The sequence below is a fragment of the Chanodichthys erythropterus genome, chromosome 10, assembly GCF_024489055.1.
Source record: "Chanodichthys erythropterus isolate Z2021 chromosome 10, ASM2448905v1, whole genome shotgun sequence".
Classification (NCBI taxonomy): domain Eukaryota; kingdom Metazoa; phylum Chordata; class Actinopteri; order Cypriniformes; family Xenocyprididae; genus Chanodichthys; species Chanodichthys erythropterus.
Window position 1 is genome coordinate 43,481,619 of NC_090230.1, and position 19,657 is coordinate 43,501,275.

General features: G+C 37.2%; 1 protein-coding gene across 12 annotated transcripts in view; it reads right to left on the minus strand.

The window, feature by feature from the left end:
- dlg2 (discs, large homolog 2 (Drosophila)) overlaps positions 1 to 19,657 on the minus strand; it is a 276,217-nt gene that overhangs the window by 76,315 nt on the left and 180,245 nt on the right. For all 12 annotated transcript variants that reach the window (XM_067397823.1, XM_067397822.1, XM_067397821.1 and 9 more), the window contains 2 exons: positions 6,655 to 6,705; positions 3,350 to 3,474 (listed from right to left, as the gene is read on the minus strand). In XM_067397823.1, the coding sequence (XP_067253924.1) occupies positions 3,350 to 3,474; positions 6,655 to 6,705 (176 nt within the window). The remainder of the gene's footprint in view (positions 1 to 3,349; positions 3,475 to 6,654; positions 6,706 to 19,657) is intronic.

The following is a 19,657-nucleotide window of genomic DNA, read 5'->3' on the forward strand; positions in this document are numbered from 1 at the left end:
CAGGGAACGAGGGTTACATACTTAACCGAGACGTTTTTAAGTTATGAAGGTTTAAATCAAAACAAACCAACTGCAGTTGAATTGATATTAATTGGAATGCACAACAAAAAACAAGATTTTTGAAAAATAAAAAAAACAGAGTTATCTCGTTTTGCAACGAAACTCTTCATGAGCAAAAAATCTAACCTTTCATTGAAGAAAAAGAATTGAATGTGGAGGGAAATTCACATTATGAAATAAATGTTTTTCTCCAAAACACGTTGGCCACAATGACATTTTTGTGTTGGTTTTGATGTTTGTTTTGGATCATTGATCCCTGATGGAAGATCCAACCACGGCCCATTACTGGATTTCTAGCAGAAGCGGCCAGGTTTTGATTTTTTATCTGTTGGTATTTGATAGAATCCATGAAACCATGTATCTGAAGAAGATGTCCAGGACCTCCAGCAGAAAAATAGGCCCACAACATTAAAGATCCAGCAGCATATTTAACCGTGGGCATGGGGTACTTTTTATCCATGTGTGCACCAAAACCATCTGGTGAGTTTTCTGTAAAAAAAGCTCTTTTTTAGTTTCATCAAACCATAGAAGCCGGTCCCATTTGAAGTTGTCTTGTCTGACAAATGAATATGCTGGAGATTGTTTCTGGATGAGAGCTGAGGATTTTTCTTGAAACCTTTTCAAACAACTTGTGGGGATGTAGGTGCTGTTTTATCATTTTTTTTTAAGACTTTCTGAGACTCAAAACTAAACTAATCTCTGCAATTCTCTAGCAATAACTGTGGACAATGTGTTTTGGAGAAAAACATTTATTTCATAATGTGATTTCCCCTCCACTTTTCCCTCAATGAAAGGTTAGATGTTTTTGTAGATTTAATGGCTTGTCCCTGCCACTGATCCCTGTCCAGCTCAATAAAGCCTGATCATATGTGTGCTACATCCAATCTAGAATATTTGATGCAAGTTGTCGTTCCTTTTTTCTGGAGCCCGTTCTGCTTCCAACGCTCTCAAAGTCAAACAAGGTTAGAGCTGGGGGGAGTAATTGCTTCTCTAAATGCCGTTCACCTCCAACTCACAATAAATCTATCACAGCTTATTGGTGAATGTTCAAAGTGTCTTACTCTTTTAAAAGAGAGAATGCAGAATATGGGGTGGATGGGGAAGGGGAATGGAAAGACGTTTGCAGAATACAGAATGCTGAAGTGGTGCATCTTGCCAGGAGAGAACTAGCAAGAGGAGGATTGGTGATGCTCAAAGCTCTGACAGACCTGACTGAGAGACAGAGCATAAAAGAAAACAGCCAAGTCATGGAGCAGAGCGGGGCGAAAGGCTCAGATGGGGCTGTCACACGCAGCTGCTGTTCGGGGAGCCGCACACACATGCATACAAAACACAGGAAGATCTGCTAGCTCTCCAGCACAATCTAATTATGCTTCCCAATAATAAAACAACCCTCTCAATCAACTCCTGATCCGGCCTGACATGAATCTCAAACGCATCCAGCTAGGAATAGAAACTCTACAACTCACCAATATCAATTAAACCGTCAACCTGTTCAGAAATAGCTACAGGAAAATCTTATTGCTCAAAGAATGCTCTTTTGTAGCTCAGGAGACTTAATTGAGCTCTGAAATATTGTTGAAAATTCTTGGGAGACATAAAAATAGAAATAAATGAAAATTGTAAAATGAATGCCAACAGCATCACTCCGATCATTTGGTATTGGTAGAATTTGATGAAAAATATTTATATTCATATTTATCTAAGACGTTTGATTGCAAAATCTGGGCAAGGGAATTTAAAGAATTTAGACATTTCTGAAAATATCTGCTTGCATGTTCCCCAAATGACAAAAAATTATGCAGTAAATAAAGAGAGAATTAAATTTTTTTTGGGTGAACTATCCCTTTAATTTCATTATTCTCAATTACAGCTTTTCCTTTCTGTACAGTTTTGCAAAAATTTCAAGTTTGTTTAAAAAGTAATGCTCACAAAATCAGGAAAAGAATATTTGAATCATAATTTTTTAACATAAAATGTATTATGCATACTTGTTTGTTTTTATCCTGTAGAAGATTGACATTTTCCGAAAGTGATTTGGTCAGGTCTATTCCTTATATCCACACAATTCACCTCAGACCTCGCAGATGGTAAATTTTTTAAAGTACCTTGCGGTCAGAGTGTGTGGCAGTCAGCAGAAAACTTCAGGTACTTCAGCTCTCCAGAGAGACATTAGGACTGTGATAAACAGCCCAGTTTCAATCATTTACAGCAGGGAGAGGGAAAGAGGGGGGAAGGAAAGAGAGCGACGGAGGGAGGAAGACTGAGATTGCTCTACGAAGCTAGCGCAATAAGCGAGATCATTATGTCTTGAAAAAGAAAATTGCCTAGTGATCTACTGAATTTATCTTCATTTTAGTAAGAAACACAATATTATTTCCTCTGACAATCCATTAATACATCACAATTTTTCAAATCACCATAAAACTCATTAACACGTCCATAATGAACATATAATAGTAAAAAAAGTCTGAGACCACTGTTTGCATTACACACTCTTAGAAATAAAGGTTCCAAAAGGGTGTTTTTGCAGCAATGCCATAGAAGATAACTTCTAAGAAGATAAAAATAAATTGAAGGGAACTCAATATGTCAATGTATTTTAAATGTAAATGTCTAGGGAGAAAAACATTGAGTTGGATTAGCAACACTTCCAACAGATATCCAATACTAATTCATAAAAAAAAATTAAATTGTGGAAATAACATTTACTGTACCTGATGTTCTTCCTCGGTAGTTTTGTCTTGTTTTCCAGTGCAAATGTCTAAGGATTCTTAAATCAATATGCATTTACTGAAGATACAATATGACATAAAATATGAAATCTTGTTTTCTGTGAAATTGATTAAAAAGATGATTAAAACAAGAACAAATATCTGCCAATGGGCTCAAATCTACTTAATACAAAGGGAAGTTTTCATAACTCATTGACACATATTCATTCTTGTTTTAGTCATAAACACATAATTTTACATTTGCATCTCAAGTACATGTATCTTGATTTAAGGATGTTTAGATATTTGTATTGGAAAAACAGGACAAAAATAATGAGGAAGATATATTTTTTGCATTGCATGCAACATTTAATCCCAATTGAATACTTTCTGCCCTGATTTAAGACCTTTTAAGGTATTGATTTGTGTAAGGGTGAATCAAGACTTTTTAAGACCTTTTTAGGACCTGCAGAAACCCTGTATGTAGTGTCAATTTTGATTTCATTTTAATGTTAAGCCTCAAATGGTATGCAAAATATGCATGCACAAAAGTATGTTACGACACACCGGCCCACCTGAGTCTACCGTCTTCAGCCGCTGCTCCCCCAGGGATGATCTTCGTGATGAAGATCCCGGGATCATCACCGATGTGAGGGTTATCTGTACCGCCTGCTATACTAAACCCCAACCCTGAGTTACCCTGAGGAGACACACACAGGAATATGTAAGATGTATAGGTCCTTTATTAGTCCTTTGCCTCAGTGAAAAGAGTCTGAATAACAGAACCACAACAAACTGAACAGAAAGAGAGAAGCGTAACATTATTTTTGTAAGAGGGGCACTTTGCTACCCATGACTCATCAGTGTTTACAGTTTGGCAGGGCAATCACCTCTGAGCAGCACAAACGCACAAAACAAAACCTGTCGCAACCGTGGGCTAGAGCCACATTTAACATCTCTGAGACATAAATAGACTAACAGACTAATATTTTGAAGTGACGTGTTTATGATGGAAATCTCCAGGGTGCTGCCTCAGTTTAACACACAGGCTTTTAAGCTTCAAACTGGATTGTGAGGAGAATTAATCTTTGCTGAGATCTTTGCTGATTATGTTAAAAGTTTGGACATGCTTTATAGAACAGCAAATGTAAAGTCAAGGTAAATACTAGGGTTGCCTTCTAATAGTCGACTAAACATTAGTCGATGAAATGACCAAAATTTTATCAGTCGGTTAGTCTAAAGGGAAAAAAAGGACAGGAAGTGGTGATGGACAGATCGTTAAGGACGGATCCTTGTGGTAATTACAGTGTGTCGGTCAGGAAATCCAAACGTTCACCTATCACTCATCGACCTCAAATATGGCTTATCATTTGAAATCATTTGAAAAGACTATAGAATAACACAAGACGTGTCACTCTTATTGTTTTGAATGGGAGAAAGTGTAACACCCAATATGGCGGAATAAGTCCCGCCTTCTAAATAAGAGCCAATCGCTGACTGATAAAGTCATTGCATCACTGCAGCGGCCGTTAGAAGCACCAGTTTCTATGGAAACAGTCAGACGCGTGCCTCCGAAATAAGGCACAAGAGACGCGCATTTAGGTCTGCGCATGCGCATTAGCTTCATCGAGCATAAAAATACAGGTTTTTTTTGACATGATTCGAGTGTTTGGAAAAAAATTATGAGACAGTTGTTGTCAGATTTCATTGGTGATTTCAAATATGAAATTTAATCGAAAGCTTGGCAAACAGCTTTGGAGCTGCATGATGCCCAGGATGCCCGAGAGGCGTTTCAAAGATGGCCGCCGAGTGAAATGACTTGTCTTAAAGGGACTTTGGTAGTAGCAACTTTACATGGCTGCTCAATCTAACGTTAACCTAGATAAATAAATGTGAGCTATTATTAGACACATATCCAAATGTTTGTGTGGAATGTGGAAGCTAAAGTATAGTGTCACGATCACCATCTGTTCCTGTTACAATCCTGTCAGTTCCCGGACTACATTTCCCATCATCCCTCCTGTCAATCACATGCACTCACTCGACCAATCACCTGTTGCCACATACAGCCATGCACACTCCACACTAATCACCACACCCAGCTGATGCGCATTACCTGGACTATAAAGGACTCATACACACACCACCTCACCGCGAAGTCTTGATTACCCAGTGTATCATCTCCGAGCGTTTATATTCCTGTCTGCCTGTCTGTTACCGTTACTGCCTGTTCCTGTTTCTTGACCCGTTGCTGCCTGTCCTGACCCTTGCCTGTTATACTGTTCTGTGAATGATATCCGCCTGTCCTCGATCTACTGCCTGTACTCTGATTACGACTCTGCCTGTTCCTTGCTGTTCCTGTTTACCCCTGATCGACCCAGCCTGTACGACTATGCTCACATTGAATAAAAGCTTGCAAATGGATCTCCGCCTGAGTCCCGCTTCGTTACATATAGACACTTCTTGACGTCAACTACTTTTATTTGAGTAAACTCATAAAATCAACAAAACGTGCTTTTGTAAAATAAAGAAAACTAACTGGATGTGCTTTCTGCTGTCTCAGTCTCTGTGAACTGGAGCAAGTCACAAAAATGAACTGAAACTTGAAGCTACTTGCCTCACAGACATGAGAACTATATCTATAGAAAGCTAGAAATCTCTACTTTTGAGAGAAAATAAATACACTCTGAGTATGTGCATTTCTCTTTAAAGGCGAGTCCACTATATGGCGAGTAAGCATCTTTACAACCGACACTGACTCAGAAAACACTAGTTTATTAATAAACAATTAAAATATCTCCTTGCTATTTTTCGGACACATTCATAATCATTACTTTTGCCGGTGCTTTGCGGCAAGATTTATGTGTGCGTAGAATAGACCATATATCTCCCCAACTAATGGCTTAAATGAACAACTACTAGTCGACTAGAAAAATCTTAAGTCGGGGGCAGCCCAGGTTAATATAAAAAGGCAACACCAAATCATCAGCATCAGGATATGTCAGTGAGAGAAAGAGAGAGAGATTAGTGACAATAACAGATCAGGCCCTTGCAGCAGAGTTATCGCTTCAGTTTGTATCCAATTTTCCAACTTGCAATCTCAGTTGAGTCTGCAGAGAGCCTTGAACATACACTCGCCGCCTCACGGCTCCAGGGTCGGACAAATCCGTGCTCCCTCTGGTCTAGTTGACCTTTGCTATTGTCCGTGCTCTGTGTCTAGTCATGTGGATCCGATTGCAGCTGCCAGAATGTCATCTGCAGCCGTCTAATTCTCTCTCTCTTTCTCTCACACTGCCTCCACTGTGCACCCCAGGCTTTCACTTGTAAATAAAGCACATACAGTGGCCCAATTAAGAGGGTTCAGTGATATCTGTGTGAATTAAATCTTCAGTATTACTTTCTATGGAGCTTGTATATATTATGTATTATATACGTGTATGTACGAATAAATATAGTCATAAATAATTTTGAGACATTTTATTAACTAAATATACATGGTTTTAAAAGATCAGCATTTAATTTTATTTAGTTATATTCAATTTATCATATGTTATAATAAATTGGTTGATATTTTGGTCAGGCTAATTCCCTTCCCAAGAGATTTCCCACACAATGACTAGACAAAACTAAAACACTATCATCATTAAATCAAATGATCTCCCATTTAAAGTCATTACTAATCACAGGCTAAGTTCGTTCCGTGACTGGTCATGTTTTATGGTTATACGTTTCAAGATCATGCTCCCAAGCCAAGCTGTGAATGATTGAATTACCAGGCGGAAGAATCCACACTAGCATAAAATATGACATGTGCCTAATATGTGCCTGCGGTTACAGCATGTATGGATGTGTACTGTGTGAGAGAGAGACAGACACTTACCCGCTCTAATGTAATCTCTTCAAATTCATATTCAATTTCTGTCCCATTTACCTATCGGAGGGAAAAAAAAACAAAATCCCATTAGATATGTTTGCAGATGCAATTCAAAAAGGGCATTAATCATTTAACCGTCACATTAAATATCTAACTGTGATGACACAATCACACCCTAAAACTGCAGCAGGCAAATTATGTGGAAAGAGGTTCATAACAGTTCAAAACATTATGTGATAGCTGAAGGACTAAATTAAACTCACTGCCATTGCTACATACATTATCCTGAAAGGATAAGTCAAATAAACTCAGCATTCAACTCATTCTCCTTGGCTGAAACAGGAACAGGGCTTTCATATATCTTCAGCAGACATTGAGCCTCATATCTATTCAGCTCACCGCGTCAGCCGTAATTGTCTAAATCTGAGTCCGGACACTAAAATCCATAATCATTTACCTGCTTGTACAATGGGACCAGGCCTTTGGGGCAGATATGCTGGCTCAAGCAGCCCTTTAGAGATGAATTCATACTGAACGCACAGCTAAAAATGGCACTGAAAGACATCTAATCCAATTTCAAGATCAATTTCAAATGAGGGTCATGTTTGTGCTTGATTGGAGATGTTCATCTTAATTATTCTTTAATAAGTGAATCTAAAGTAATGGCCGCATGACACTCTAAAGAGCTTTTGAAAACCAGCATGCTGCTCTCACATACATAATTTGAGCATATACAACAAACATGCTTCACTGCTTCGAGGACCTGTCTGCGGTCAGGTTAATAAAATGCCACTTTAGGGGTCGTTCACATGTCGCGTCTAAAAACGCAAGGAAAGTGTGGCCGTGCCACATTCTCCTTCTTTCTAAAGCGTTTATGTTCCTGTGGCATCTGTCATTGATATGCAACCATAAACTGCGCTCTCTACTACGACTAGGAAGTTTCAGCAAAGGATAAATTGATTTTTAGCTTTTGCATTAGCTCTACTAGTAGATATATTTATGGAGATGTGAAATAAAAACCACCCTCTACAGCTAAGATCAGCTGTTCAACTGGGCTTTCAATGTTTTGTTATGGAAAGGTTATGGAAGCTGATCGGTTGGTTCTTGTCACATGACCTGCGTTGCACATGTGGCATTCTGAAAAAGTTGAGAATTTTTAATCTTGCTGCGCCTTGAAAACGCACCGCATGCGCGTCGCGACTGCGTTGCTTCCATTATGAGTGCGCACCTACATTTGAAATAACGAAGTTGAGCACACAAAGACGTGATATGTGAACGGCCTCTTAAGAAAGACGATGTCAGATGAACCATTTTAAAAGCTGACAAATAATAATAATAATAATAATTTTAAAAATTATAATTATTATAAAAAATATATATTTTTTGCTTAATTGGCTGTATTTTGTAATAATACATTATTTGTTATATTAATATTAATGTACACACTAGTATTCAAAAGTTTGAGATAGGACTTTTTTTTTGTTTTTGGAAGAAATTTCTAATGCTTACCAAGGCAGCATATTTCATCAAAAATACAGTAAAACTGTAATATTGTTAATATATTTGATTCTTTTTGTATTCAAATTTATTTCATTTTAATTCAATTCAATTTTATTGATGTATTTTATTCATTTATTTTATTAATGTTTCCTTTTCTTTGGGGGGGCAGTCGTGGCCTAATGGATAGAGAGTTGGACTTGTAACCCAAAGGTCATGGGTTCGAGTCTCAGGTCCGGCAGGGATTGTCGGTGAGGGGAGTGAACATCCAGCGTATATCTTGCCTTGAGCAAGGCACCGTACCCCCAATGGCTGCCTACTGCTCCGGGTGTGTGTGTTCACTGCTGTGTGTGTGCACTTGGATGGGTTAAATGCAGAGCACAAATTCCAAGTATGGGTCACCATACTTGGCCACATGTCACTTCACTTTTCTTTATGAATTTAGTCGTGGATAGCTATGTATTCCTTTAATCCTCATTAATCCTTATATTCTTTGTGTTGCATGATTATTCTTTTACATGTTAGTACAGTAGCTATGTTTCCATCCACCTATTTTTATGTGCATTTTGGGATATCACATAAAAATTGCTAGATGGAAATGGCAAAAATGTGCACAAATTAAAAAAAAGTGCCAAAATTCTTATGCTCTTAATTGAGTCGGATACATTTTCTATCCGATAAGAAAGCGTGCATGAACTATGGTGGAAACACATTTACTGAATAAATTCCTCTATGCACATAAAAAAAAGTCGTGACTATGCGTGATGGAACGGCATAACTGGAATAACCAGTGGACAGATCTCGTTGCACAGTATCTGAAATACTGTTTTGGTCATTCTGAAATGCTTTTCATAACTGTCTTACATGACCGTGTTGCCAAACAGCAGGCATCCGCCTCCGAAAGCAAGATAACATGATCATGTTTATTGTGTTTTGCCTCTGCACTCTGAGGCACAAGTAATGTATTATATACAAAAATTATTATATACAGTGGCTTCTCCTACTTTTTCAGTGATATTAAGAGCCAGTTTATCAAGAAATGACAATTTCGTTCTCCTCGACCCTCTGGATGGAAACAGTGTTTTATTTGCTTTATTATGCATAAGTTAAATTTGCAGCTTTGGATGGAAACATAGCTATTGATTTCTTTAGTCATTTACATTCTACCATAAACTCAGATATGTTTGTTTATTCTCAAATGTAAGATCTTTTGTGTCTCTTCTGTGCTTCTGTTGAGGTGACTGGTTGTATTTTCCACCAGAATTGATTACATGATGTACCTTGGTATCAAATTATGTCTCTGCAGACATGAGATAATGCAATATCTGGGATATTCTCTTACAGGTCTTAAAGGTGTTAAACCCAAAATTGCCTATTAAGTTATTCAATGTGTCTTACATGGACCATGGTGACCTAATCAGACCTGCTTGGGTACATTTTGTCTTGAGTACATCATTAAATGGTTGCAAGAGAAGTACAAAGAACTTCAATAGATACTTTCCCTAGTCCCTTCCTGTTACGTAGGCACAGCATATAAATGGTTAATTTCAGAATGCTCGCGGCTTCTTCACTTTTTCCTCTCCTTGCATTCTGCAAATATCTTTCTTCTTTGGGGCCTTTCCTTCTCTGTACTCTGATATTCACAAACTTCATCTGTTAGATACAATACTTTGCATATTAATACTTAAATTTACTTGTCTTGAAACATATTTGCTACATTTGGATATCATTTCTTATTTCTTATTCAAATTTGATCTCTGACAATCATTGCTCGTCTGCATGCACTGCATCAATTGTGAAATATTATTACAATTTAATATAACTATAGCAGGAAAGCGTACATTTTTATTTATTAAATTCATTACGGTTTGAACACAATTTGTGTATGTTTTAACAACTAAAGAATGATATAAAATTATTTTCCGTGATAACAAACATCATTTCACAGGTACTGTCCCGTAGAGCTTGTTGTGAACAAGGACATTTTATGAAGTGCCTTGATAATAAGGCAGCCTTGGCATTTACAGTGAGTGTCCATGTTTCACATTTTGACTTTTTTTTTGTATTTGTTTTTGTTTTTTTTTAACTGAGGGAAGCATTTCAGACAGCTGGAGAAAGAGAAACAGTCATTCATGGCTAATTGAAACCCAGTGAACAAGCGTGTTTATGCCTCAGCCACCTCAGCTGTTCAACAGAGAGAGAGAGAGAGAGAGAGAGAGAGAGAGGCTTAGCTGAAAACGGTCTCACTGCTCTCCTCAGAACGACATGACCTTTCATTTACAGCATCAGTTGGAAGCCTCTAGACTACACCTGCTCTTAAACATGAGGACCAAACAGATGTCAAAAGCGCAGAGCTAAAGGCAGTATCTCACTCCACAACATTTTTCAAATGGATTCATTTGTTGAATTCTGGCTGACGCTCTTCAGTCATGCAGGAAGATGTGGTAGCATATTTGGTCAGCTGGTCCAGAGTCGGCACCTGGATGAATTACTTAGAATTTTGGATGGGGCACAAATTTGTCACTTTACCCTAAAATTATGCTAAAATTAGTGGTTCATTAAAAGACAGAGAGCACATAGATATAGACATTAAATAAACATTTAACATAAAATAAAATGGAAACACTTTATAGTAAGGTTCCATTTGTTAACTAAATACATTAGTTGCTTTAGCTCATTGCTTTATATGATGAACAGATTGAATTTATGCTTTTATCCACATAAATATTCATCAACTCACACATCAGTTGTGGTAAATGGAAGCTCATGCATGTTTGCTTGACGTGCGAGAACCAATGAGGTTCATTCTCGTGTGTTACGCAGCATGTTTGAGCTTCAGCAAGAGGTTTTTTCTTATGCGTCAAGCAGTTTCGGTTGATGCTTTTGTTTATGTTCACTGATCAAAGTGTACATGACTACGATGTCTACACTGAACAATGTACGTGAATAAAAGCCTAAATTCAATCTGTTCATCACGTAAAGCGAGTCTCTACAGAAAATTTGGACTAAACTGCTCAATTCATATCTCTTCATGAACTTTTTAAGCGTCAAAGTGGTAGTTGCGTAGCTGTCTATGGAGGGACAGAAAGCTCTCAGATTTAATCAAAAAGAGCTTCGTTTGTGTTCCGAAGATGAACGAAAGACTTGAGGGTGTGTAATTAATGTCAGAATTTTCATTTTTGGGTGAACTAACCCTTTAATATCAGTCAAAACAGTACATCTGGGGCCCGTTTCAGAGGTTAAGTGAAAAAAGTATGTTAACCCTGAAATGAGGGAAACTCAGAGTTTTCCGTTTCAGAATGGGAGGTATATCAAACCCAAGAAAGCAGGGTCAAGCCAAGCCCCTTTCTGAAATTAATTTTAATTTACTAAGTGCAAATTTACACTAGCTCTGCCCACCAATGTTATACAAGGTTAAAAAAGACGTGCGTGATTTAACAGCTTCTGTGGCGTAGACAGTAGCGGGTCCTTGTGATGCGATTGATCCAGGTTCGAGTCCACCTTTTGCCAAGCTCGCTCTTCTCTCTTTTCCCATCACATATCACATCATTTTGTTTATTGTCAGAGCCAGAATGTTACTTATTCCCTGTGCACACAAGTGCCTCTGTTTGACGCTAACTAATCAGAGCAGCGGTAGCCGAGTCGCTTCTCCACAGTTTCATCAGCGAGAGCTCTTCAGAACACCCTGCATCCACCGCTCTCAAAGCACATGCAGCGGAATATAGCTACAAACACAATCAGGGAGATAATTGATGGATGTGATAATTGATAGATATGCATGAGAAGCCAATAAGATTTAGACCAGAGTAAATGAGATCATTATCAACAGCAGCGTTCATCAGGACAGAACAACACTCCTTATCAGCCGACTTAAGACACTTCATTTGGTCATTAAGTTTGGAGAACTTTTCTTTAGGTCAAGACAAACATGGCTTTTCCATCCTCCCCCTGAAGAAATGACCCAATTACTGGGTTTTAAGTGGCATTAGCATTCTGAGCTGCATGGTGTTGCAAATGTGAGACGCTGGGGACCGCGGGAGAGTGCAGCTGCAGAGGGGGACGGTGGGAGGGGAGTTCACGCAGCATCCGGGGCGTAAAAGCTCACATTAAACTGGTGAGTCACTGCAAATGTGGCAACACACAAACTCGCGAATGTACGACGTGCTTGAATGCGTTCATCCACACAGCTTGTGCAAACGACACAGAGCGGGTCATGTTTCCATGACGACTGTTTGACTACAATGCAGGAACTGGGCACTTTCAAGCAGAAGCTTTCCCTTTAGAGTTCTGGCTGATGGGATGGCATATTTTTTACGCCCATCGTGGTGATTAAACACGAAATATCCCTCAGGCTGCGACATAATAGGACTCGGTTTCCTCAATACACACCCACGTGGACTAATTAGCACTATGAACTAACCACAGTTATTCCTGACAGCTAATGGAAACAAAGATGCTGTTAAAAGTAGGCAGAAGAGGTCATTTTGCTGAAGCTAGGCGGATGTTATTTAACAGCTACACAGAGAGCATGCTCTCAATAATGCTGCATTAATCCTGTCGCCCACCTTGATTAACTTTAGCACTAATTCTAACTGAGCTCTGTTCCCACTACAGTTACAAAGCAAGCACAGGGGAGGCTTCATAATTAACAGTACTTGAACAGATTTCTCGCCAGGTCTTAAACTAGGCAACAGCAGGTAAAATGTAGTATATGTGCCAAAATTAGCGAGCTGCCTTCTCGTCTATTGCCTACATAGACAGCTACTGTGCTTTCTAAGGCAGCATCCTAATCATCATAGAACTACAGAGACTGATCTTTCAATAGAGTTTAAAGGGTTAGTTCACCCAAAAATGAAAATTCTGTCATTAATTACTCACCTTCATGTTGTTCCACACCTGTAAGACCTTTGTTAATCTTCGGAACACAAATATTACAAAATATACAAAGATATTTTTTTATAAAATCCAATGGCTCAGTGAGGCCTCCATTGACAGCAAGATAATTAATACTTTCAAATGCCCATATTTAAAACAGTTCAAGTGACTACAGTGGTTCAAACTTAGTGTTATGAAGCAACAAGAATACTTTTTGTGCACCAAAAAACAAAATAACGACTTTATTCAACAATATCTGTGATGGGGAATTTAAAACACTACTTCATGAAGCTTTGAAGGTTTACAAATCTTTTGTTTCGAATCAGTGGTTCGGAGTGTGTATCAAACTGCCAAAGTCACATGAACAATTGAAATTTCAAAACATTTCGAAACACTTATGATGTAACAAAGCCTCGTTTACTGAAATCACGTGACTCTGGCAGTTTGATACATGCTCCGAACCACTGATTTGAAACAAAATATTTATAAAGCTTCAAGAAGCAGTGTTTTGAAATCGCCCATTACTATATATTGTTGAATAAAGTCGTACAAAAAGTATTCTCGTCACTTCACAACATTAAGGTTGAACCACTGTAGTCACATGAACTGTTTTAAATATGTCTTTTGTACCTTTCTGGGCATTTGAAAGTGTTAATTATCAGGCTGTCAATGGAGACCTCACTGAGCCATCGGATTTTATCGAAAATATCTTAATTTGTGTTCCGAAGATGAACAAAGGTTTTACAGGTTGGAATGACATGAGGGTGAGTAATTAATGACAGAATTTTCATGTTGCTAAGCTATCTATGCAATAGTCTAAAAAGCACACAAAATACATAATACATACAAATACTGACATGAGATAATTAATACTTTTTGGGATGCATTTATGTAATCACAAAAACAGTAATAAATTCAGTAATATTATTACAATTTAACACGTTTTTTATTTTAATATATTTTAAAATGTAATTTTTTCCTGTGATGGCAAAGCTATTTTCAGCACTTATTATTCCAGTCTTAAGTGTCACATTGAAATAATTCAAAATCATAAGTTATTGTAAATAAAACAATTACTGTAGTGTGTTTTACTATTACTATTTACTAAAAATACTATTTTCACTTTTTTAGTAAAAAAAAATCTTCTTTAAAATCGAATGTTTATTTCAATGTGTTACTTTATGGTTTTTTTAAATTGTGATATTTACTAACAATTTCTGAGTGAAAATTGTTTTTACAATTATGTTTTTCATTGTATGTTGATTTGGTGCTCAAGAAACATTTTTATCAACGTTGAAAATTGAAGATGATTAATTCTTTTGTACCATAAATGGTCAGTGTAATGCAAAAGTATTAATTTCTTAAAAAAAAAAAGAAAAAAAAGATGGACCCCAAAATTTAGAACGGTAATTTAATAATGTATAATATAAACGCTGGCTTAGATTTTGACTAAAACAATGTATCTTATGCACAACTGTGCATCTTTATAGCAATAGATTATAGTCTACAATCATACCTAATTTTCACAATTAAAAGTTTTTGGAAAGATATCCAACATTATAACATAGCCTACTGAATGTTTTGTTCACATCAAATTAAAATATTTCATCATCTCTGACTAAGGTCTACTGCTCTCTTTTATATAATGTCACACACTCTTGATTTTCTTCAACATCTTTCAGAAGTATCAACACATAAAAGTGTTATTTCTCATTTCTTTCATGACTCCTAAGAAAAATCTGTCTTTTAAGCTTGATTTTTCAACTAGCCTAATAACTTCCTTGATAAACAGCACAAAGCCCACGTAGCATTCAACCTGAGGCAAATCTGCTCACTAAAGCAACTGAGGTTCCTTTTAATAAAGTGAACAGATGACACTGTACTGGGTGACTGAATATGTGTGCGCAGGATAAATGTATCCCATGAATAAATGCATAATGAGCTTGATTTGGTCCTTTCCTGCTGGGTTTACTGCAGCACACCTTTTTTTTTTCTCTGGGGAAGTATGGAGTCTTTATATCTCCACAATGGCAACTCAATCCAATGAATCAACCTAATCTCACAGGAAAACGTAGCTATTTTACGAGGTGGCAATTTCGTATTACTATGATCGATGTGAATCATACAAAAATGCATAATTTTTTTGAAAAAAATGAGGGTCCACCCAAGCCCTTCCCTAAACATAACCTTCACTGGGGCGCAAGCAGATCATACAAAAACATACGACTGCAATAGGTTGTTTGCACATGACGTCACAGCAGCAGCGCGAATGAGTCTGGAGGGCTGGGAGGGATGTTTCTATACAGGAATCCTATCAAAAACTCAAAATTCGCATGTTTTGCGTCAATTATGGTTGCTCAAATCGATAAAATGAAGAACCCAGAAGGTGTTTATATCGTTTACATAACTTATACCGTTTTTTAATTTTAAAAGTTGTCGGCTTTTATAGCGTTTATAGCCTACTTAACGTAAATGAATATGGATACTTGCTTACCATTTTGACTTGGTTAAATATTCACATTCTTCATGCTATCATTTGCAGGGAGGAGAAGATATTTTATCCTATTTAATTATAATTTGGTATTTTCACTACAGTTTTGTAGTATTCTGTTCATATTGTTGATCTGGTTACCATGCGAACAGTGTCACGCGCTGCTGCTTCAGCCATCGTATGGTAGAAAATGTCCAAATAAAATAAATGTGTTCAACAAGCTGACAGAAGTCGATCCATTTATTTGTTGGAAGCGTGTAAATGTATCTAGTTTAAATGTTGTTTTTGTAAATATTCACTGTATTTTTGTATTTATTTCAACCAATGACAACCAAAATCAAACCCATAGAAGCTCGAGAACAGTTTTGAGTGGCTGTGTGCAAGTTATAATCATTCACAAGCTGAGTGATCATACTCTAAAACATAATGTTAATCATTACACAAAAACCAAATACAAAACTCAGCAAAGTATGTGATTATTTTGAGTGAAAGGCAGTGGGTTTATTTAGTGACATTATTACATTTGCTAGTCGTCTTCCCTCACCTTCTCAACCTAGGCAAAAATGTATTACCGTCCTTTTTTTTCCACGAACGATATTGTGAGTTCCTATTACAATTCCCGATTCAGCATAAATGACCTACAATGGCGACATTTTTCACATTTTACAAAATCAAAATACTGCTCTAACTTCACTAGTAGAAAGGCAGTGCGATATAAACAAACACAGACTAGAACTGAACACGGCGTGACGGCAGCTTCACATCCTCTATATCTGTCCCCTCGATGGCAGGAAAGTCTTTTAATTCAGCGGAAGAGTCGCTCCTCTTCATAGCATAAGGATCGCGTCCAACATATGTTGTGATTTTCTGTTTATACCTTTCAAAAACCAGCAAAGAAAGGACTTTTCTCCATCTCTTCCATTCTAATTTTCACTGCTTGCCCTCCACCGGAATTCCACGCGTCACCAGAACCACGTTTGCAAACAACGTATTGTACAAATTCAAACAAATTAGCCAACAATTGCCATGAAATTGTGATGGATGGATCATGCAGGACTCCAATACCTCTAATCACAGCAATACATTTTAACACTAGTTTTGTTACCCATCTACCCCTCCCACAACTCAGATAAAATCAAAGATTATGTGTGTAAATCTAAAACGAAGTATACGTTAAATCCCAGTTCCACCATATCAAACATTTTAAGTTTACAGCACCCATAATATTGTAGTAATGACTTTTCTTAAGTTCTCAGCGAAAAAAAGGGTCAGTGAATCTAATCTACTTTAGAGATTTGCATTTTGGGAGCACAGAACACACACACATACACAGAGCATGTTTATAGGCTAAACTCAGAGTGAACACCTGCTCTACTGGAGCAATCCATCATAGTATTTTCTTTTCCCAGAACTCCATCTTCACTTGCTTGTTCACTTGTATTAGGATATTAGAAGTTCTATAAAAGACAGATTGGTGCTTAAAGCAGCTCATAATCATAATCTCACATGTACTCCAACAGTCCACAGTAGGCTTTAAATTGAGAACAGCAAGGGAAAAAAGGGGAAAAAGCAATTAAACTGTCTTAACAGCATGTTTCTGGATTCTGGATGTCATGGTCAATCTTGTATTGTTGATGGAAGTTCAGCGCTTTGACTAAAAAACAGCACATCCACAGTCATCTGCCACGATATTAATATTTCATCACTGAGATGCAGGCGGAGAAACGAGAATCAAATTAAATGATCCTCGGTGAATGTGAAAGGTGTGCGCAAGAGGCATGTGGAATGGAGGAGATTCTTTTAATGAAACAAGCAAGAATAGTGGGATATTTCTCATTACATCATTCTGATGTAATGGAGGAAGAGACTCTTTTTAACCTCCATTTAATCTAATAGCCATTTAGGAGAAACAATTGAGTGGTTAAAGAGGTCTTATTTGTTATCTTTCCTAAGGGCTGAACAAATATGGTGAAGAAAAAAAAAGAATGAGTGTTTTAGGTTGTTCATAAATGGCTGGCTGTTTCTGGACATGGCCAAATTACATCACTGCAATAACAGGGGAAAAAAAAACCAGACTGTTATTTTGGAGTTTGCAGGAGACAGACAAAACCTTCCTCAACCGACTGAAGGTCAAGCGGTGTTGTTAACATGTCTGTGTGCGCGCGCTCTGCGCTTCGTGCTGAGTACTTATCGCTCTGTGTTAGTGTCTGATTCAACACTGCTTTCCCCCTCTGTGTTCTTTCATTCAATCCCATCACCTGTTCTGTCATGTGCTCAATTCATGATGTTTCCTCCTGCATTTATCTACCTCTTTAGTTGTGATTCAAAATAAAAACCAAACTGTCTTGCTGCCTACATACACAAAAAAAAAAAAAGAAAAAAAAAGGAAACTATTTTCGCTGATAAATTGCTAATAAATTTCACAATTAATTACAAAGAAACAGCAAGTATGAAATAAATGTAAAATTTTAAAGGTGCTCTAAGTGATGTCACGTGTTTACATACAGCAAAGATCTCCTCACTATCTGCTAGCTGCCTGTCCCCTGAACACACTGTAAAAAAACGTGGTCTCTGTAAGTCGCCACAAGCTCCGAAAACGGCAACAAAAACAAACTGGTGCAGCCTGGACCACAAAACATAAATAAACATGCTCCAGCCAATAACTGACAAAAATGATTTTAAATGCACATTCATGACTGTTTCAGGAAGCACGGAGGAGGAGGGAGGGTCTAGCTAGCCTCTGTTTAATTTGGCAACACTTCAAACGTCAACAGGAAGTTACTCCACCCAGGATCACTTAGAGCACCTTTAAAGTAGAAAGATGAAATAGCATTTTCTTGTAACGCATACTATGAAATGGAATCTCATAATTTACTGATTTGGAATGGTCTACATAAGTGGCTTCATGTGAATCACAATGTATTCCAACAGGGTTTGATAGAGCTGTCCTCCAATAGGCATAACATATAAAACACACAAATATTGGCTAAAAATATATTTTTTAACAACATGCACCTTTCATTACTTTTCACATTTTTCGAATGAACATACTCAGCTTTTCTGGGATTGTTTTATTAATGAAGTATACGTTATGTATACATTGTTGTATATTAATAAACAAGTGTACATTATAATGCTGCCTAGGTAGGCAGCTCATCAGGTTTTGGAACAAAACTCTATAAAGCCTACTATATCATACTTGATACACAAATTTCTAAGGCCTCTAAATTGTCAACAGGATCAAAACTTTGCAGACAAACCTATTACCATCTTCTACATGCCTTCTGTTGTCTCATTAATAGTTTATACTTTTTTAGCAACTAAAAGACCTTTTAGTATAATTCTAAAATTATAAAAATGTTCACCTTCAGGTCGTGGCGCACGGAAATCTAAGGATTTTTATAAAGTAAACATAAAAATGACATTTATATTGTTAGTAATATTTAAAGATTTGCTTGATTATCCATACCAGGGGCGGTTCTACCCTTTTTAGGGGGGCTTCAGTCCCCCTGACTGTCATCTCAGCCCCCCTAAAACTATAATCACAATACAAATTATTATTGTAAGGTTACATAGGTCAAAAACATCAAAAGGAATATCTTTATTTATAAAATATATATGATCTAAAAAAACCTTAGTGTGTCTTGTGTCCTTAGTGTCTAGCATCAATTTTTTTGTTTTTCAGCTAGGTAACAGTAATACCTGTTAATAATAATGATATAATGACAATTTTCTGTTATGCCTGCTACAGACAGCAATCCTATAAAATTATTACAAATCACACTGTACGATATAGATCTAATAAACTTGGGTATGGCATGTATTTAGAGAGAATAAAAAGAATACAAAAGAATAAAATGCCATCAGTATGCGCTAGTGGTAAACAGAGCAAGATGAATCACAATTTGGCAACTGTGCGCTGTGCGCAATTTGGCAAGATTTTATGTGCGCTGAAAAAAGAAGAGGAACGAAAAAGGAGAATATGGACGTGACCACGGCTTGAGGCAAGTAGTTTCAAGTTTTAGCGCCATGGCGCATCGATCAATACGCCATTTCATGTTGCAGTTTTATTGGCTAGTCAGTAGACATAGGTCATAGTAGCAAACACACTGTGAGATGATCATGCTAAATTTCTGATACTGTCAG